General features: G+C 48.6%; 1 protein-coding gene across 1 annotated transcript in view; it reads left to right on the forward strand.

The window, feature by feature from the left end:
* The window catches only part of Cyfip1 (cytoplasmic FMR1 interacting protein 1), a 67,138-nt gene that overhangs the window by 572 nt on the left and 45,289 nt on the right, over positions 1–21,277 (forward strand). Inside the window, 2 exon segments of the mRNA XM_051174283.1 lie at positions 19,879–20,023; positions 20,111–20,200. Of these exon segments, the coding sequence (XP_051030240.1) occupies positions 19,907–20,023; positions 20,111–20,200 (207 nt within the window). The 5' untranslated portion in view covers positions 19,879–19,906.

Genomic DNA, 21,277 nt, shown 5'->3' on the forward strand with positions numbered 1-21,277 from the left:
CTAAAGTGGGAAAACAAACCCGAGTCGTCGTCGTCGTCCCCCGCCGCCCCCCATGGTTCTGCCCTCGGAGGAAAGGAGAGAGAGGCATTTTGGGCTTTGTTAAGGAAACTGGATTGTTGAGCGGCGGTGCGCCCCCCCCCACATTCATACCGAATTTTATACTTTAAAGCCTAACGCGTCTGCTTAATTTGCATCATTCGTGAGTGTGAGAAAGGAAGAGATTTGCAGCTGGGATTGGCGGGGGTGGGGGGTGCGGATAGACAGGGACGCCTCAAGGCTGTCCGTGCCTGCCTGCATGGCACCGTGGGACGGGCAGTACGCACAGGTGAGCCCGGCGACTTCTTGCTTAGGTGATTCTTGTTTGAAGCAGCCGTGATTCTCGCGTCCTGCTGGAGCTGCTGTAACTGAGACCAGCGCTTGCCAACTGGGGCGTTTTGCTAGACCCTGGCCAAGTTCATGGGCTGGAAGTTGAAGCACACCGAACTGGTGGTATATATGCGTGAATACCTGCCCTCTCCCCTGGTCCCGAGGATGCTAGTGATTCTTAAAAAAAAAAAAAAAAAAAGCCTGGATCTACAGGGCACAGAGCCTGAAAGGATCAATCCAGTTTTTAAAAGAATGTAAGCCAGTGTAGGCGTGCATTTTAAGAATTTAGTAGGATTGTTGTAGGATTCTCCTTTGACTGGTAACATTGGCAAAATGGTGCCGTTGAAAAGTCCCTCCAAGAATCCAAGAAAATGCATCCCCTGGGGATTTGTGAATTTGAGGAAGGAATATATATATTCATTCTCTCGCTGTGGAGGCCCTAGTCTCCCCCTTCTAAGCCCCTGGGGCTCCGGGGAGGCACTGTGGTGCCCATCGCATTTCCGTGGGTTCTGGAGATCGGAACTCCTGTACTCACATTTGAATGGCAGGTGGTTATCCAAGGAGAATCTCCCTGGCGCTTACGTGCGTTTTTTTTTTTTTTTAAACTTTACATATAGTAAAGTTCGTGTTTTGGAGTGTTGACTGCCGCTGTAATTAAGATGCAGAACTAGTTTCTGTCATCTCAGAAGTTTCCTTACTGGGTTCCTTGTAGTTAGCCTTTTCCTACCGTCTACTGTTGGCAACTACTGACCCTTTCACAGTACTGTTTTGCTTTCTCCCAAAAAGTCCTGTGGTAATCTTTGAGTCCGCGTTTGAGACGATAGTGCGCTTTCCATAAAATGTATGGGATGGGGAGAGGGGGTTGGGAGAGAAGGTCTGCGTGGCCTTTTATCAGCTGATCACCATTAAATGAAAATTATGAGAACATATAAAATACTGTTACCCAAAAAAAAAAAAAACCTACATAGAAATGTCTTAGTGGCTACAAACAGTTGCTGCACAAATGTAACGGCCTGAGAGGAGGGAATCCTGACTGTTGTCCTCTGACCGTCACAGGGACTCGGTGATTGGTGCCCGAATTCACCCCCATCACATACAAGTAATGAACAAGTGCTTTAAAAGGAAAATAGAAATGAATGTCCTTCTGGATACAGTGTAGAAGAAAGACTAAAATGCCATTCTCTAGCTTTATTTATACATTTTACTCGCATGGTTTTGTTATTTCCCGCGTGAGTTTGTGTGTACATCACATTCATTCTGGAGCCTGTGGAGGCCAAAGGAGGGAATTGGATCTCTTAGAACAGGAGCCGCAAGCTGTTACAGGCTGTCCTGTGGACGCTGGGATCTAGAGACAGACACACTCACACACTTGCACACGCACTCACACACAGACACACACAGAGACACACGCACTCACACACACACACCCCTCCCTTTTGAGACTGTTTCATTATGTGGTCCGGGCAGCCTTGAACTCATGGCCCTTCTACTTTAGCCTCTGTGTGTAGGGAGCGGAAGGGGGCTGAGATGTCCAGGTGAGACTCAAATTCCTGATTCCCCTGTCCCCACCTTCTGAGTGCTGGGATTGCACGTGTGTGTACTGCCCTGCCTCTCTTGAGATTACAGAAATTGGGTACAATCTAGCCTGAAGCAGTATTTCCAAGGGTGAGAAAATTTACAAACTCTACCTCAATAATGTTTTAAAATAGTGTGGAACTATGTATGTCATGGGGGTGGCATTCTGCTATGACTTCATCCTCTTTCGTTTAAATGGGACTTTTGTAACAGATTGAATTTCATGTGTTATACATTTTCAGTTAATTATCCTCAGCTGGTTAACGGTCTTGGTAATTCTTAAGTGTTGCTGTGTAGAAAGAGTCCGTCCATTCGTTATATTGATTGTATAATACAGTCGTCGTGTGTTGCTGAACTGTAGTGATATGTTCCAGTGTGTATCTACACAGTCCCATCATGGCATCAGAGTGGAATTACATGAATGAATATAGGTATGGATATTAATTACATGATACGGTGCTAGGAGTATCATGGTCCTTGACTTCTCTTTAGTGTGGATGTACTATAATTAATGTATTCGATCAGTCTTCTGTTAGTGATGTTTTTTAAAAGTTATTTACTTTATATCTATGGGTATTTGCCAACACGAATGTCTGTGCACCATGTGTGCGCCTGGGGCCAGGGGAGGGAATTGGGTCCCCTGGGACAAGAGTTACCCTGATTATGAGCTGTCATGTGGATGCTGGGAATTGAACCTGGGTCTTCTGGAAGAGAAGCCAGTGCTCTTAACCGCTGAGACATCTCTCCAACCCCTGCCTCTGTGTGTGTGTGTGTGTGTGTGTGTGTGTGTGTGTGTGTGTGTGTTGTTAGTTTTTTTTCCAGACAGGGTTTCTCTATGTAGCCTTGGCCTCAGACTCACAGAAATCGGCCTGCCTCTGCCTCCGGAGTGCTGGGATTAAAGGTGTGCGCCGCCACCTCCCTCTCACATTGTATGTTAATGTTTATCTCCACTCCAGTTGTGTGTGTGTGTGTCCATACCCTTGTGTACGTGCTCAGATCTACTCTTCTGAGGGTGTCTTTACCACTGTTGGGTTGCCATGAAGAGACACCATGACAAAGGCAACTCTTATAAAACATTTATCTGGGGCTGGCTTACAGTTTCAGATGTTTAGTCCATCATCATCATGGCGGGAACATGTCGGCAGCCATGGCATTGGAGCAGTAGCTGAGAGCTGCATCCCCACCACAGGCAGAAGAGAGGGGACGAAGGGATGGGGAGAGAGAGAGAGAGAGAGAGACTGAGTCTGGCAGGGACTTTTGAAGCTACAAAGTCCAACCCCAGTGACACATTTCCTCCCAGAAGGCTAATCCTTCTAATCTAGCGGCGTCTCTACCCCTTTGGGGTTTGAACAGCCCTTTTACAGGGTTGCCTAAGGCCATCAGAAATATCAGATATTTACATTTCAATTCACAAAATCCCACTTATGAAGTAGCAATGAAAATAATTTTATGGTTGGGGGGGGGTCACCACAGCGTGAGGAACTGTATTAAAGGGTGGTAGCGTTGGGAAGGTTGAGAACCTTCTCAGACAGCACTACTCCCAGATGACTGAGCACTCAAATAGAAGAGCCTGTAGGGAGCATTCTTATCCAAACCACAGAAGGGAAATTATTTTCCTCAGGTTCGTACTATGTTTGGGCATTATTGCTCCCCCCCCCCCCAAGGAGCAGATCATGAATAGTCAACGATCTTGTCGTGTGCTGTAGCATCAGCAGCATGAGTGTGTGTGGCCGTCTGCCAGTCAGATTATTTACGCCAAGGACAAGGTCGTGTCTCTGACTTCTCAGCAGTTCGCATGTTAATTATTCTCACAGTCCCCCCAAGTAGGTGCAGTCATTGTTGACACTTCATGGATGAAGAGCTGTGGGGTGAAGTAGGGGCCCCGAGATTACACGAAAAAAGCCAGACTGAATCCAGCCGTCAGATTCTTAAGCCTGCAAGTTCAAAAATTAGGAAAAGGGCACAAAATACCGTCCTCCACATGTTAGTCCCTCAGGCCCCTGTGGAGTCGGTGAGGAAGGCAGCTGCCGTCCTCACCAGCTGCCCTCTCAAGCCCCTCTGCTTGGGTGTCCTCTACGTCGTGATTTTTTTTTTATCTGTTTTCACTTAGCAACTTCTAGAGAAGTGAATTAGGGTTCCATTCTTCTACGGTACAGATGGCCTTATAAAAAGGGATTTATTAGATTGGCTTACACATTAGGAGCCGGAGAGTTCAATAGTCACTGTCTGCACGCTAGCTAATTTTTTTTTTAATCATGTTGTTTTGCATCCTGCAACTTTGTTGATTTTTTTTTTTAAAGTAACTCTTAACAGTGTTTTATGCAACCGAAGATCTCCTTGTCATTTACAACGGCATGTGTTGACACTTACAAGTGAGGTCCCTGTGTTTTTATGATTGTACCGGCTTCAGACATGCAGGCATCGTCTTGCCTCAATCTCCTGAATGATGGGATGACCAGCAAGGGCCACCATGTGTGGCTGTTTCCTTCGTTAATAACTTTGTCTTTAAGCTCCTTTTTCTGTAAATTAGGATGGCAGCTACTTTCATTCCTTTTTTTGGTTTTGCTTTGCTTGTTGTGTCTCTGGTATTTTGTGACAGGGTCTCTGTAGCTTTGGCAGACCTGGCACTTGCTTTGTAGGCCAGGCTGGCCTTGAACTCATAGAGATCTACCTGCTTCTGCCTTCTGAGTCCTAGGGTTAAAGGCGTGGGCCACCATGCCTGTTTGATATATCATTTTCCATTCTTTTGGCTCATTGTGTCTTTTAAACTTAAAATGTGTGTCTCGTGGATGGTAAGTAGTTGTCTCCTGTGGACTTTGTTTTGCTTTTTTTAGCCATTGTGTACATCTCTGCCTTTCAGTTTGAGCATTTTATTTACATTCAATGTGAATTTGATACACACTGTGATTTATTTGAGCTGATTTACTATTTATTCTCTTTATCTGGAAGAGCCTTGTAACACAGGTGTTAGCCTCATTGCAAATTATCTAACGTGAGGCTTCCAGTACATTTCAAACACAGAAGTTTGTATTTGTGAGGTTTTTAAGATTTTTTATTTTTTTATTTTAAAGGCTTCTCTGCATGTGGCCCCAAAGAAACTGAAATGTGCCTCTGCTTCTGGGCAGGTGGCAGCGGCCAGGGGTGGTGAGGCTAGCTTCCAGCGTCTGTGCGAACACTCGAGTTAAGACACAGTTCCCACGCTGTGCTGGAGAATTCTTTAATGTGTCGAGGATCTTGACTCAAAGTAAAACCAGATCATTGCTAAAATATCAAGACTGGCCAGTGAGAAGCAGAGGTTGTACTTTTTTTAAGAGAAATGTTTAACCTGGGTATTCAGTCCAAGAGTTAGGAAGGAGATAGAGGCATGCTTCATTTCCCTTCCGGGAGCCATGCATAGGATTTTGGTGATGCCAGAAGTTAATGTCTTTAACGGCTTACTAAGGGACTTAAATGATGATCACAGAGATGTAGGGAGTTAGGATGTCTGCACTGTGGAGGTGAAATTCCCACAGAGTAGCCAGGACAGCAGTGAAGCCCCTCTGGGGTCTCCTGGAGTCACCTGGGAAGGAAGTCTCAGTGAGAGGTTGTGGAGATGGAGCTGTGGACACATCTGTAGAGGACTGCTTTGGTTGTTAACTGATTTGGGAAGACCTAGCCTATTGTGAGCGGTACCAACCCCTAGGCAGGAGCTCCTGACCCATATAACGGTAGAGAAAGCTGGCTGGGAGCAAGCAAGTAAGCAAGCAAGGGTTCAGCCATGCGTTTTCTGTCTTTGCTCTTGACTGTAGTTTCAGTTCTTGACTTGGTTCCCCTGAAATGATTGGCTGTCAGCTGGAATTGGAAGCCAGGCAGGCCCTTGCTTGCTCTTTGTCGGGGTGTTTGTCCTAGCGATTGACACGAGTCTAGAACACCTGCTCGGGGTCATATACGTTAAGGTCTTCAGCCTGGCTCGGTGCTATTTTATAACATTCCATAAAGGAAGTAGTGTCTGCACTTCAGTGACCTTCACAGTAAATTGTGTTCATTGTGCTGGAATTCTAGAACCTCAGGTGATGAGTCTACAGCGTGAGTCCCCTCTCCTGTGTACCCATGATTTCACCTGCCTTTCTGTCCTGCCCTGGGATCGCAAGCCCAGGCCTTCCCTGGTGCCTCTGCAACACTGAAGCGCGCCTTAGCGTAGGGCTCTTCTATGTTAAAGCCTTTCCTCTTGTTACCACCAACAGACAGTGCGCCAGTCTCTACAAAGGCAGCGCTGTAAGGCCGCCTCCCCTCTCGGCTTCCGGGGTCAACTGCCTTCTGAGATCGTTGACTGTGAGCACATTTGTGTACAAGCATCTCCCAGGCTGTCAAATTTGCCTTTGTTTCTGTCCCACACACCAGACTCAGAAGGATTTTGTGTCTTATTTGCTTTGATCACAGGAGTGGGGGGGGGGCATGGGGTGTGGTCAGTGTTTTAGCTGGGGTTCTCAAAAAAAAAAAAAACAGAATAGGATATTCACCTGTGTGTGTGTGTGTGTGTGTGTGTGTGTGTGTGTGTGTGTGTGTGTAGGGCGGGTAGCAGACAGAAACAGTGAGATCCGTCTGAAGCAGTTGCCTCTCACATCTGTGGAGACTGGTAAGTCCAAATTCTGCAGATTTCCCTCCTTCTTGGGTGTGTGTGTGTGTGTGTGTGTGTGTGTGTGTGTGTGTGTTTCTCTTGAGACCTTAAACTCATTGCATGAGACCTATGGAAATTAGGGTAGTCTGCTTTACTGATCTTACTATTTATCTTACTTCATCACAGCCACACCCAGACCAGAATTTGACTTTGACAGTGACCTTCCTAGATAGTGTCACAGGGCTAATTCTTATATTTAGAGAACTACCACCTCCTACAGAGATCGGGCCAGGGTTCCTTTTTTTGTTGGGGGGGGGGGTATGCTGAGCTGTCTGCTGGAATCTAGCCAAGCAGAAACGACACTAATAGCTTCCCTTCCCCAGAGACAGGAGCCATGCACCATGCACACGAGCTGTGCCCATCCTCCCCTTCCATTTCTCATGAGTTCCGTTGTTCTCATGAGTCCTTTTGTTTTGTTTTTGGAGACAGGGTTTCTCTGTGTAGCCCTGGCCATCCCAGAACTCACTGTGTAGTCCAGGCTAGCCTCAGACTCAGAGATCTGCCTGCGCCCGTGACGGGATTAAAGGGTGCACCGCCATGCCAGGCTCCCCCACACTGGTCTCTGGTCTCGTGGGCCCCTTTCTGGTTCTCCGGGTTCTCCCCGAGTATAACCTTTAGAAGCTAGGCTGCCCATATGGGAGAGGTCACGTGGTGTTCCGAGTTTCTGAGCCTGGGTTATCTAACTTAATATAAGGCTTTGCAGTTGCTCATAGCAGCTGTGGTTGCCTGTACAAGGCCTGGACAAGAACAAGCTAGTCAGCATTCTAGCATAGAGTGAGAGGTATTTCCTAAGCCCCAGCTCCTCATTGAGGAGTTATGGACAGTTGGCTGCTTCTAGGGGGAAAGTCATTGTGCTTTAAGGGTGTGGCTCCTGTATGCTGATCATGCTCCAGTAGACACCTCACACCCAGGAGTGTGTGGGCAGCTCAAGTTGGACTTAGCAGGTTATTAAAACAAAACAAGAAAGGTGGGGGGGGGGGAGAAGGTTAGGGTAGAAATTCATGGGAGATTGGAGGTGAATGATACACACACACACACACACACTGTTTGAAATTCTCAAAGAACACAGAAGAAATTTGCAGCTCGCTCCATTTTCCTGGAAATGTTACAACCCAATTTTTCTTTATGACTGAATAAGATCCCACTGTGTATAACACGCCGTGCTTTTGCTGTGTCTTACTCTGTAAATGGATGACATCTGGGCTAATTCCGGTCCCCGACTACTGTGAAAAGGGTTGCAGTGGACAGAGACGTGCAAATACCTCCCGTGGGACAGAGAGTTAACGGTTTACATCCCCACTAGCTGTAAGGACCCTTTCCCTGCATCCTTAGTTACCATTTTTAAAGTTTAGTTCATTTTTATCATGCTATGCATACCCGAGTGTAGGTGCCTGCACAGGCTGGAAGAGTGTATCGGGCCCCCGGAGCTGCTGGAGTCACAGGTGGTTGTGAGTTGCCCGACACGGTTGTTGGGAACTGTACTTGGGTTTCCAGCAGGAGTACTGTGTTCTTATCCTGCGTCATCTTAGGAATCCCTCAGGGTTTTTTTTTTTTTTTTCCTGTCCTCAATGGTAGCCATTCTGACTAGGATGAGATGTAATTTCAAAGTCGCTTCAGTTTGCATTTCCCTGATGACTAAAGATGCTAAATTCTTTTAAAAACAGTTATTGGTCGTTTATTTATACTTTGTTTGAGAACTGTCTTCATTTTATTTGTCCCATTTTTTTTTTTTTTTTTTTTAAGTAGGCAGAATTTTGTAACTTTTACAATTGTGCTAGTTAGGTTTTGCTAACTCAAGCTTGAACACATACGGGAAAGGGGACTCTTGGTTGAGGAATTGCCTCCATTGTATTGGCCTGTGGACATGTCTGTGGGACAGTTTCCTGATTGTTGACTACTGACGGGTCCACTGAGGGGTCGCCTCTGGGTATTATAGGATGTGAAGGAAAGGGCCACAGAGAGCAGAGCAAGCCAGGAAACAGAATTCAGTCTCTTCTGTTCCTGTCTCCAGAACCCTGCCCTGCTTGAGTCCTGTGTGAGCTTAGATAATAAATTGTTACCCACCACCCACCCCCAAGCTGTTTTTAGTCATGGAGTTTTCCACAGCAATAGAAAGCATAGTAAGCCAACATGTATTCTAGGTAATATATATAATATATAAATATATCATACATTCTAAATAATACTGACATGTAGCTATCAAAGATATTCACGCCTTTCTTTTGGGCATAAACCCTTTTAATTTGTTGTAAAACCCACTTGCTAATGCTTAGAGCCATGCTTGTATGCTGAGACATTTTCTCCAATTTCCAAAGTTCTGTTTTTGTTTTGTTATCTGTGGGTCCTCCACCATTCTATCCCTACTCCAATCCCTAACCCTTTGCCTCCCAGGCGGCATTTCTCTGTTTGCCCTGGCTGTTCTGGAACTTTGTAGACCAGGCTGGCCTTGAACTCACAGAGATCCTCCTGCCTCTGCCTCACCTCAAGGGCTGGGGTTAAAGTTGTGCCACCATGCCTGGCTCATAATTTTGGTTTTAAATTATATTGGTCCGGTTTGAATTGCTCTTGTGCAGTGACAGTTGGACCTCATTTTCTCTTTTACAGTTGATGGCCAGTATCGTTTATTGAAAAGCTGCCTACAAAAATTCTCATCATCAACTTACTGAACTTTATGTGCACCCCATGCTACTTTTAAATTAATTCTCTAGGGTTATTCATTGCCTTAACCCTGTCTCACACGAGGGATTCTTCTGGCTTCTGGTAGTGACATCAGCAGTTTGTTGAGCCCTGGACTATTCGAAGCCACTTCCTCCCCAGGGCCCCGGGCTGGCACTACTTCGCAAATTTAGAAACGAGAAGAGGAAATTCCAGTGTGAAAGGCTGAAAAGTTTGGCATGGTAATCCTTTAGACCTTGCGGTGGCCCCCTCCTCGATTCAGGCTCCAGCCACCCCCCACCCCCCGAGGAAACAAGAGAAAAGTTGGGTTTCCCAAAAATGTACGTAAAATGGAAAAGCAAATAGATTGATCTGGAAACGACTTTGTGGCAGCATTTCTGCTGAAGCGAATGGCCATTAGTCTAGTAAATGACTTCACGGATTGGTGAAGAGGGTTCAAAACAACCAGCCCGTGCCAGCTAGTCACTAAAGGGGTGTGGGGGCTAAATAAACCTGTGTGCTGTATAGGAATGCACTCAGTAAGAGCGTAAGAGAAGTACAAATAAAGGACAGTTATTATGAGCAGTGGTAAAATGAACAGGATTCTAGCTGCCTTTGTTTTTGTTTTGTTTGTTTGTTTGTTTTGACAAAGTGGTTTTAATTCGTTGGATAAATCCAAGTGGTGGGCTTGTTGGGTCTTGTGGTAGACCTGCTTCGTTTGGGGGGGAGACTCCATTCTTTCCCATGGCAACGGTGCCAGCTCAGCACCGTCCATCTCCAAGTCCTCATGGCCCTACATCCTCAGCAGCATTTTTTCTTTTATAATGGTCGTTAACACCGGGGAGAGGGGATTCCCTCTTTGGGGTTTTGATTCCTATTTCCCTGGTGATTAGGGATGAGGTTAGTATAACTAACTTCTCCAGAGAAATGCCCATTTGTCTTCTGTCTGAATGGCAGTGTTTGCTTTTCCTGATTACGCTCCTCTGGTCCTTTATATTAGCTTGTCAGGTACATGGTTGGCAGTGTAGACGCGGCTCCTTTTGCTAAATCATAAAGACAGTGATCTACGTCTGCCTGTTGGTCCATGTGAGAGTGCACGTTGGCCTGGGTTCACCTTCCGCCTTAAAGGTAGTCACGTGACGTAGGCACCCTTCCTACGCAGTGTCAGTACTGACCTGAAAATACAGGACACAGCCATGGATGGCCTCTGTCTTAAGTGTCCCCTGTGTGCATGAGCTTTGTGAAGGAAGTGCTCTCTGCTTTTATCCTGAGAGATGCTGGAATACACAGTTAATGTGAAGGCCAGTAGGGAGCCAGCTGGGGGATTAAGGTTAGGATTGGCCTAAAAAAATAAAATAAAAAATGAGGACAGAACAAATCCTCTTCCTCTGGGCTCATTGCTGAGGGGAGTTGGCAGCTCTGGGACAGCCTCTTGTGAGTGCCCATTGACACCGAAGTGCACAGGCCTTGTGGTGGTCTCTGAGGTCTGTGGGGTCTTTGAGGGTGATGGGACATTTTCAACCCAGTGTGAGGGCGGAACCTCGGTAGATATTTGGGAATAGGGTGTGGGATAGGTGGGGAACCAGGGCCTTTTATTGGACCGCAGACAGATGATTGACGATCTCAGTGGACCCTGGGTAGGAGCTGACCCAGGACCATGGAGGGTCAGTCCAAACTCCTTGTGGCCGTGCCTACAGAAGAGAGGCTGGCTGTGGATGTAAAAGGCTGGACTATCCAATAAGACGGCCCTTTCTGGGTAAGAGGAAGGGCAAGGCATAAAGAACGGGTCTGTATGGGTGGTGAGATTGCCTGAGGAACGTGAATTTTTTAGTTTGCTTTCCAGTCCTGTGATGAAACACCATAACCAAAAGCAGTTTGGGAGGGAGGAAGGGGTTTATTTGGCTTTCATTTCTAGGCACAGTCTCGTACCAAGGGCAGTCAGGGCAAGAACTCAGGGTCTGAATATGGAAGCAGGGACTGAAGCTTATAGCTTGCTCCTCATGGCTTGCTCAGCCGACTTTATTTTAGTTTTGAGACACACAGTCCTGGCTGTCCTGGAACTCACTCTGGAGTCTAGGCTGGCCTCGAACTCACAGACATCTGCTTGCTTTCATGTACCGCTCAGGACCACCTGCCCAGGAGTGATACCGCAGTGGGATGGGCCCTTCCGCATCACTCGTCAACTCAGAAAATGCCCCCACGGACTTGGCCACACGAAGCCTGATGGAGGCGGCTTCTCAATTGCGTTTCCTCTTTCCAGATGACTCTAGCTTGGGTCAGGTTGACCGAAAGTTAACCAGGGCGTGTATGAAGTGGTTGCTACGTAGCTTGCTGCTCTGGGGGAATTGTGAGCAGCAGGGAAGAAGTGTGTAGGACTGGATCCTTGGCTGTATCCTTCAGGAGCTTGCAGACTCAGAGCTCGGTGGTGGCAGTCAGCAGGCACTTCCTTTCTGCCTGAGTAGCAGAAGACTGGCCGCAGCAGTGAGCACTGTCTCGGGGTGGGTGCCTGCTGCATGAGTGGGTAGGTGCCTGCTGCATGAGTGGGTGGATGCCTGCTGCATGAGTGAGTGGGTCCCTGATGCATGAGTGGGTCCCTGCTGCATGAGTGGAGCATGAGCGCTCAGGCTGACTCGGGCTGTTTCCTCAGTCAAAGTGAGGGAGATAGACGGTCCATGGATGGAAGGGAGGCCTGGGAACCCGCTGGTAGCCTACGCCATGCCTCAAGGCTCAACTTCTGCTTTTTGTAAAATGAAGACTCCCCAGCAGCCTATTCTGTCTGCCCACTGGCAGCTTCCTGTCTGTGCTGTGACTGTCCTTCTAAGCACGGCTGACCACCGTGAGAGGAAGGGATAGAATGAGTTGGAAGTGTTTTCCTCTTTTGTCTCTTTCTCCAGTGTGCTTGTTATAAATGAAGGGATGCCACAGTCGCAAGGAAACATTCTGTAGTTAGTGATTCGTGCTCTTTCTGGATCCCACACTGTGGAGGAGGCTCAGGCCCCCACAGGGAGACCCCTGCCAGTCATCCAAGCATCTGTCAAACTGCTCAGCCACTGGAGTTTTGCTAGTGCTTTCTTCCTGAGAGATCCACTAGGAGCAATGGCCAAGTGTGGCGTGGCAGGACTAAAGGGTACCATTGTAGGAGCCAAAGACGACCCTGGACTGTTCATTATGTGAGGAACTAGCTTCCCCCCCCACACACACACACACACTTTTTGGTTTTTCGAGACAGGATTTCTCTATTCCCCTGGCTGTCCTGGAGCTTATTCTCTAGACCAGACTGGCCTCTGCCTCCCGGGTGCTGGGATTAAAAGTGTGCACCACCACTGCCTGGCCTTTTCTCTCTTTTCTTAGGCAGTGCTTAAAACAGTCCTAGTATATAAAATAGACTAAGGGAGGGGGTGGTTCAGGAGATGGCCCGGTGGGTAAAAGTGCTTGCTGTGGAAGCCTGGTGTGTTCCCTGGATCCATGCAGTGTCCACAGAGGCCAGGAGAGGGCGCTGAATCCCTGGAACTGGAGTTACGGGCTGTGTGAGCCACCACGTGGGTACCGGATATCGAACCCAGGTCCTCTGGGAAGAGAAACCAGCGCCTTCCCCATTGAGCCGCATAGCCTTAAAGGGAGACTTGTGCTGGTTGCCGTGGTGAGCGTGCCACAGTTCCATGGAACATGGATCCGACAGCGCGGCTGTGGGGGAGAGAAAGCCATTGAAGATGCAAGCTATTGAGTAACACGATCAGGATGGCAGTCTAGAGTGACCCAGACTGCTTAGTGACCAGGCTGTGTGGGGCAGTGTCAAGAAGCCCAGTGCAGAGGTGTCAGGGCAAGGGACCACAGTCACGGAGCTGCGGAGCCGCGGAGCCGCTGGAGCGGTGCCGCCGAGGATGAGGGCCAGTGTTGTGGGTGCGGACGTGGACTCTGGAAGACTGAAAATCACTGTGGACTCTGGAAGACTGAAAATCACTGTGCCGCCTCCATTTCACATTTCCTTGCCTCGTTCTTGTAACATTTCAGGCCAGACTGGTTTTGTTGTTGTTACTATTGAAGCTGTTCTTTTGAACTTGTTTTGAGTTGCTGCTTTTGAAATTGAAATAATGGAACTTTAATGTATTTCTTCTTTCAGGAGAGCTGAGCTAGGGTAGGCTGTCTGGGCTTTTAAAGATCTCTCTGTGTCTGTCTTATGTACATGAGTGTTGTCTACATGTTTATGTGTGCTTCTTCCTGCTGAGGCCGGAAGAAGGCATCAGATCCCCTGGGCCTGAAGATGTAGCCAGCGCGAGCTCGTGTGGGGCCTGGGTACAGAACCTGGGTCCTTTGCAAAAGCTTGCTTGCTTGCTTGCTTGCTTGCTTGCTTGCTTGCTTGCAATCATGCATCCCGTCTGTTGTTTTGAGACACCTTGTATCCCTGGCTGGCCTGGAACTTGCACTCAGAGATATCTGCTGGGATTAAGGGTGTGTGCCTCCACGCTGGCATTGGTAGTTTTTTTAGTTATAAGCATCTTACCCACTTTATCACAGCAGTTACCCCTACGGGGAAGGTGGCGGCCACGGGGGAGAAGGCAACAGTCCCATAAGACGGATGTGCTGTAACGATGATCTCTTACGCATGTGAACAGGCTTAGACACAGACACCGCGAGTCTCCCCTTTTCTGAGAAGGGCTACCATTTGCATCTAGAAGAGGAACAGAGTCAGCTGACCCCTGGTGCATGTGAGCAGAAACATGTCATCGTGTACCTTTGCTTGTGTGCTATAGTTAGGCAAGCGAACTACTTAGTTTGCTTTATAAATTATCTTACGAGGTACTGGGTTTCGTCGCAGCATTCCAAAAAACAATTTTTTTTTTTTTTTATTTTCACCCTCCCTCCCCATCCCTTTCCCCCCAGTCTCTTGGCCTGGCTTCTCGGTACTCTGCTTCCTCCCGTGTCCCGTGTCCTACCGGCCTCCCGGCTTCCGCACTAACATCTCTTCCCCGCTCCTGGGGTCCCTTTCTGGTTTCATAGCCTGTCCCCGTGCGCAGACCCACATGCATGCGTCTTTCCTTTTATGTGTCACGATCATTTCACCTGCTCATATGCAAGTGCATCGCGTATGTAGAGAGCCCTTAACCGCCACAGACCTGACGCTCACCTACAATGCCTGTCTGGCCGGCTGGTTTTCTGGTGGGGGCCCGTGCTCCCTGGGGCTGGTGTCCTAGACTCGCTGTTTCCTTTTCCTCCTCTCTCAGCAAACAGGTTGGCCTCACTCTTCCTGCCCTGATTTTTCACTCTTTGTGCAGCTTCAGCCCAGAAGTGTTTGGGGTTTTTGTTTTGTTTTGTTTTTCAGGTTTGTTTTTCAAGTTTGTTTTTCAAGTCTGTCTTGCTAAGTTACCTGGGCTGGCTTTGAAATTACTCTGTAGCCCAGACAGGGCTCGAACTTGTGATTCTCTTGCTGCGGCCTCTTCAGTAGCTCAGGCTCCAGGCCTGTGCCACGAGGCTGGACCTCAGTAGTTCTTTCGTAAGCCTGGAGTTGTCCAAGGACAGCTCGTCTACACATGAGAGCGTCTGTGTTCTCGGCTGTCCGCCTCAGGTTGCCCAGACACGGGGGAATGATCAAGTCATAATCACTTGGTGAAAAGCATGCATCTAATTATTCACTGTTCTTTGTTTCGAGACGCAGTTAACTGTGACGTTTTTTGCAAAAGTCATTTCACCATCTTCCCCTTGGGTGCAGATCCCCTGAGTGGGTTCGAGAGCGAGAGCGTGGCAGATGCCGGGCTTCGAGCCTAGTGTGTGTGTGCTGGATGGAACCAGCCGGAGCTGCGTTTCCTAGGCTGGTGCTAGCATTCTCGTGAGACGTCTTGTTCAGAGCATGGCGTGTGTTTATGTATGCATGCGCCAGGCCTGCCTCACCCACCGCTCATAGCCCGCCAGCGTGCAGGAGAATGAATGGCCGGGCTCTGCCTTGAGCTGCTGGTGGTTCGCTCTTCTGCTACTCCACTGTGCACTGCCTCTTTCCTGACCCTTAGGCCTGGGCCACTTCTGTCTGCTGACCCAGTCCAGTCTGTCTGTTTGTCTGTCTGTGTCTGTGGCCGTGTCGCCCTAAGCCCAGGGCTCTCAATTGAACTGGGGGGGGGGGCCTCCAAGCACAACCCTGCTTATCTTATCAGTATCCTGGGATGACCCCGTCATGGGAGTGGCTATGAGAGTGACTTTTTGAGAACATGAATCTAAGGAACGGCCAGTGAGTGACACATGGGGGGAAGATGCTCGGGATCTATGACACCCGCAGCCTGATGAACACTTACTTCCCATTCTGCGGGCACGCAGAGAAACTCAGCCTCCTCTCTACCCGTGATACCCAGGTGCCTGGTGCCCTCTGATGCTCACCCGTGGTCCCTTCATCCAGCAGTAAAGACTCCAAACTCTCGTGCAGCTACAAACTCCAATGACTGAATCTCTAGCCCAGTGCTGATAGCTTGCTCTATGCAAATTACCATCTAGCCTCCCGGAGCAGGTATCATCCCCCAAGCCGTGAATACTTTGTCATTAACTTGGGAAAATCGCTTGAAAAGATGTTTAGAAGTCTTTATAACATAAATGAAGCGGTAACTTATTAATAACACTGGGTCCAATACCGTGTTTAAATTCGGTTTTGTAACTAGAAACAAATGTGAGTATTGAATGCAGTCCAAGAAGAAAAGCACCCTTGGAACAGCTTAATCGTCTAAACCACAGAAGTCCGTGTTTGTGGGTCACCCATAGCTTGCACGAGTGGAATGCCAGGCTTTGCAGGCCACGCCGGAGCAGGCAGTTGCTGGCTGCAGCAGCATTGTACATTCTGGACTGAGCATGTGTTGTTTCTTAATTAGCAAAATACCATTGCCTGGTTTTGTTTTGTTTTGTTTTGTTTTTTTTCATCTTTGACAACCCAGGACGTTTAGACCCTTGCCTGGGTGATTCTGCGTGTGTGTTATACAGAGTACCACAGATGAGTGGAACTGTTGTGGAGGCTACAGGTCAGAGGTCAAGGCAGCAGGTGGCTGCCTTACACTGTCATACGCTGCCTTTCCTGTTCACTCTGCTAACACGTGATGTGCGGTTGTGACCGGACCGGGGTGTAAGGATTCAGACATTGCGCCGGCCTGCCCCGTCCACCTGGCAGAATGCACTCGGGCAGTGCCCTGGTCAGCCCAGGGTTCCATGAGTGCTAGTGTGCAGGCAGGTGTGAAGGACCCCTTCAAAAGTCAGACGCCTGCCCACTCACGCTCTCTTCCTCTCTCTCCTGCTTTCTGTCAGCCACCGGCTACCCCCCCTCTCTCTCCCCTCTCTCCCCCTCCCTCCTCCTCTGTTCCCGGTGCCTCTATGCCTCTTCCCTTCCCCCTCACTCCCCTTTCTAAATAGACTCCTCATTCAAGCTCTATCTGCCCGGCGAGTTAATTCCCTCCGCCCTGGGTCACCCTCTCCTGCTATGGAACCTGCAATGCTCTCCCACGTGGTCCCTTACCTTGGGACCCCACTCAGCCGGGACCATCCACCACCCCCACGCCTTCTCCAGCCTTTATTCCTATAACGGTAACCAAATAACATGAGGGGTGTGTGGTTCTATCACTAAACTGCCGGCTGCTTATTGGGAGCACCAGCAGGGAAAGGAGTTGTTCTGAGTGTGTGATTTAAATTTTTAAGGTGGGACACTCATATCTTTTTAGGTACATTCATGACCTGGTTATTGTTTTCATTTGGAAATTAGGCAAGACCGAAGAACATACAGTTGTCAAGGGGCGGACGTGTGATGGGTATTCTTGTTTGTCAACTTGACTGCGCCTGGAGTTTACTAAAACCCAAGCTTCTGGGCACACCCATGAGAGGCGTTTTTTTTTGGGGGGGTCGTCGTCGTCACCGTCCCCCCTTAATTAAATCATTTGGAGTGGGAAGACCCACTTCTAATCCAGATTTTTAATCTGGGCCACAGCTTGGGCTGTGTAAAGGACATTGAAGGAGGAAGCTGGCTCGCTCAGAAGGGCACGAGAGACCCTTTATAAGAGTTAGAGGAAAATAAATGGGACAAGGTGGGGATCTTAGTGGCTGCTGGGAGGAAGGAGACTCATCAGAGGCAGAGAGAAAGCAGGCCTGAGATTGGACGCCTGGTGGGGAGGAGGGGTCATTCAGAGAGCATTAGCACGCCCAGAGTGGTCATACAGACTGGCTTAATTAAAATTTTTGGCTAGTATTCCTACAAGGGAGATTACAGGAAAAGAGAAAGTTCTACTTCAGGCAAGCTTAGCAGTCGGGATCTGTAAGCATTAACGATTGATCTTCTGGGCTGGTAACTATATATGCCACTGACAGGATTTTTAAAAAATCATGTAAGAGTAGATATTTAAAAAGAAAAATATCTATGAAATGCTCATACTTTGCCAGGAGGAGACAGCTTTTCCTTGATGGGCCTCCACCTTTTCAAACGGCTCTTGGAGGGGTGGCTGGGAGGCTCTCCCGTGCTGTTTCCAAGTCTAAGGAGGGGGAGTTGTGATAGTTACTCCTGTCTTGAAACCCGGGTGTTGCCAGGGAGACAGGCCGCCTCCCAGCTCGCTACTAGCAGACCTGCCACCAGTCTCCAGTCTGGAGTTGTTCATTTCCTTGGTTCTTTTCCCAGTTCTGTTCATTTCTGCTGTGGAGTTGGAAGTGTTTGTGTGAGATGCAGACAGAGTTAGGATTGTTCTGGCTGCTCCTCCCTTTGCTGAGCCACAGTAGTGTCCTTCTCTGGAGGCTAGTGCCCAGAGCCACTGCAGCTACCATTTTCAGTTCTCATTGGCTTTCTTCTTCCTGTTCCTTCCTGCACTGGGTAGACCCATCTAATCATCTTTGTAACTTTATAAATTATTTATGCAATTATTGGCATGGTTAGATCTACTCTTTATTGTTGTTGATGTTTTGTTTACTGTATGGTGATGACGGTGATCTTGATGGTGGTGGTGATGATGTTGGTGATGATGGTGATGTTGATGGTGGTGATGGTGGTGGTGATGGTGGTGGTGGTGGTGATGGTGATGATGATGGTGGTGGTGGTGGTGTTGATGATGGTGGTGGTGGTGGTGATGGTGGTGGTGGTGGTGGTGATGGTGATGGTGATGTTGATGATGATGATGGTGGTACTGATGATGTTGGTGGTGATGATGATGCCGGGGTCTCACTAGGTAGCCCTCGCTGGCTTGGTGCTTAACTATGTAAACCAGGCTGACCTCAAACTCACAGAGATCTGCCTCCTTGTGCCTCTCGGATGCTGGGATTAAAGGTGTGCATCACCACATCTGGCTATAACCTGTCTTTAATTCTTTGTTTTTTACTGTCTGTGCTGGCTTTGTGTTGTTCTTGTTTAGTTAGCTTTGGTACTGAGAACTTATAGCTTATAGCTCAGGGCTATAAGCATGCTAAGTAAGCAGTTGTCATGGAGCTACACTGTCAACTGTTTCTACCTCTTAGAATCCGAACACTTTGTACTATTCCGTTTTAATTTATTCCAAAATTGTGCCTATTGAATAGTTGCTTCCTGTCTCCCCCACCATCTCTTTTGGGTTGGTGGTGGCGGCGATGCTGGGTGTTAAACCCAGGACTTTGATACAGTATACCTCCAAGCTAACCCTTGAAGCCAGTAGTTACTTCCCCCACCCTGGGTAGCTACCAAGTACAATCCTGTTAACTCTTGTCTGAAGTCTGTTAGGACCAGTGTTTCTATACTCTGTAACTGAATGTGGGAATTTTACCATATAAGCCACATCTCAGCTTCTGTGGTCTCCTTTTGACCCGGCCTCCTCTATGCGTTACACATGGCTACATAAGACCTCACTTAGGTCTCCCAAGTATGCAGAGTCTTAGATCGATACTTGGGCTGCCCAAGGTTAGTCTGGATTTTCAAGAGCAGCCCGGTGGCCTCTCTGTTCTCACCACAGTGGCTTGGGTCTCTGGAACTTCTCCTTCAGATTTCCGTCTTGTGATGTAACTCTGACCCTTGAGAGGGGACACAAGGGCAGCATGCTAAGGTTTGCCGGGCTATAACTTCCACACTGCCGTTTGGTCCAGAGGCTCCTGTCTGTTACGTCCTTCTTAGAGCACAGCCTGTCCTGTGACTCCATTAGGGATGGAGCCTCAGGTCTTTATGTCTCCCCTCCAGGAGAGTGGACTGTCCTTCTACGCCAGCACCCGCCCTGCTGGGGTCGGCGGGAACACATTCGGTGGGGGACAGGGTATGGGTTTGGTGTCTATGCTTTTCTCTCTAACAGCCAGTCCCTGTGATTCCAGCCTGTCTGTGTAGCTAGCTACAGTGCCGGCGGCCAAGGGCAGTACTCTCGCCTGACCCTTACATATTTGGAATAACCGTGCAGGGGAGATGCTGCCCTCTTCCAGCCATGGGAAGAAGGGTTAGCATGCCCTCCGTGGGGCCCTAAGTCCCAGAAACTAGGACTGGAGCGCCAGTTTAGAAGGGCTACAGCAGACATGATAACCTGTATCCCCTGCACCGGCATACTCTGGAGGTCAGAGAGCCTTCCCAACAAGCCTCGCAGGAAAGGCCTCGCAGACGCTTGCTGTCCCCGCGCCCTCGGGCCTGGAAGCCACGTGACGCACATCAGAAGGCCTGCATCTTGCTTTCCTCACAGGTGTCTGTGTACTGTGCTCTGTTGCCGGATGGCTGCCCAAGTGACACTAGAGGACGCACTGTCCAACGTGGACCTCCTGGAGGAGCTGCCTCTGCCTGACCAGCAGCCCTGCATTGAGCCTCCGCCGTCCTCGCTGCTCTACCAGGTAGGTCCTTGGGCAGATGTGACGCAGCTGGCTGCTCTGACCTCAACCAACGTGATGTTTTTTTTCGTTCTGTCTCCTTCCCTTCAGCCAAACTTCAACACCAACTTTGAAGACAGAAATGCTTTCGTCACTGGCATCGCAAGATACATTGAACAGGCAACTGTCCACTCGAGCATGGTAACGTTGTCTGTGGCTCTCTGTTTATGTCTAGCAGCTGCCACATTTGGACGGCAAACAAAGCAGATGTTTCGTGATAGACTAGGCAGAGGAAAAGAGACGGAAATGCCGTACAGCTTTAGGAGAGTCTTTGCCAACCTTGGAAGGGAGCCCTTGGTTTAGGAGAGTCTTTGCCACCCTTGGAAGGGAGCCCTTGGCTGGCATTCTTTTCTTTCTCCATGCATATGTGCACATACATGTGTCAGGTGTACAGTCACATGGGGCTCGGGTTTTCTAAATGAATTCTGTAATTGTAATTATGCGTTTCAGTGATTTTTTTTTTTTGTGAACATTTTCACGTCATGAAGTATGCCCCACCCCCCAAAAAAATGCCCTTAATGTTTGTATAGCCCGTTTTGTAAATGTCCACAGTTAACTATCTTTGTGCGTTTACTCAGGCTGCCCTGGAACTCGCTTTGTAGACCGGGCTGGGAAAGGCATTTCTTTTAATGCATCTTACAACATCGCCAGGTTTCCAGTCCCATTTTTAAGGAACACCAATGGGTTCTTACCGTGTGTACCAAAGCAAAATGACAAGCAAGTCACGGGACAGAACACCACAACAACTTTTAAAAGCGATGGTAGCCCTCTTCCTGTGGCCATCGCCCCTGAATCTTTAGTGCTCTGTGAAGGATTCTGCCTTTTTCTCCTATACATCTTGGACTAGCAGCTCTGCCTCTGGACCCTGTCTAAACCAGGAAAGCATGGTGGGACCTGGAAAAGAAACTATGAAGATGCTATCACGCATCTTGCCCATGCTTCGTGCCCCTGGCTTCAGGTCCTCACTGCAAGTAGTTAGCGAGGGTTGGGTAGGGGCTCTCGTGAGAAATGGCTGTGTTGTCATGCAGAGTCCTTTGCAGCCTGCCTGAGTTGTAGGGGTACCGGGGTTGTGGTTGTGGTTGCCCGTAGTGTTGGGCGTGTCTCTGGTCAGCCTCCAGTCTCAGAGGGGTAGGCGGGCTGCTTTGTGGAACTGGCAGCAGCTTCCATCTTCCTTTTGTGCTGGTCCCCTACCTACGCGTGCCTTGTCCCGTGTGTTTT

The sequence above is a fragment of the Phodopus roborovskii genome, unplaced genomic scaffold (genome assembly GCF_943737965.1).
Source record: "Phodopus roborovskii unplaced genomic scaffold, PHOROB, whole genome shotgun sequence".
NCBI lineage: Eukaryota > Metazoa > Chordata > Mammalia > Rodentia > Cricetidae > Phodopus > Phodopus roborovskii.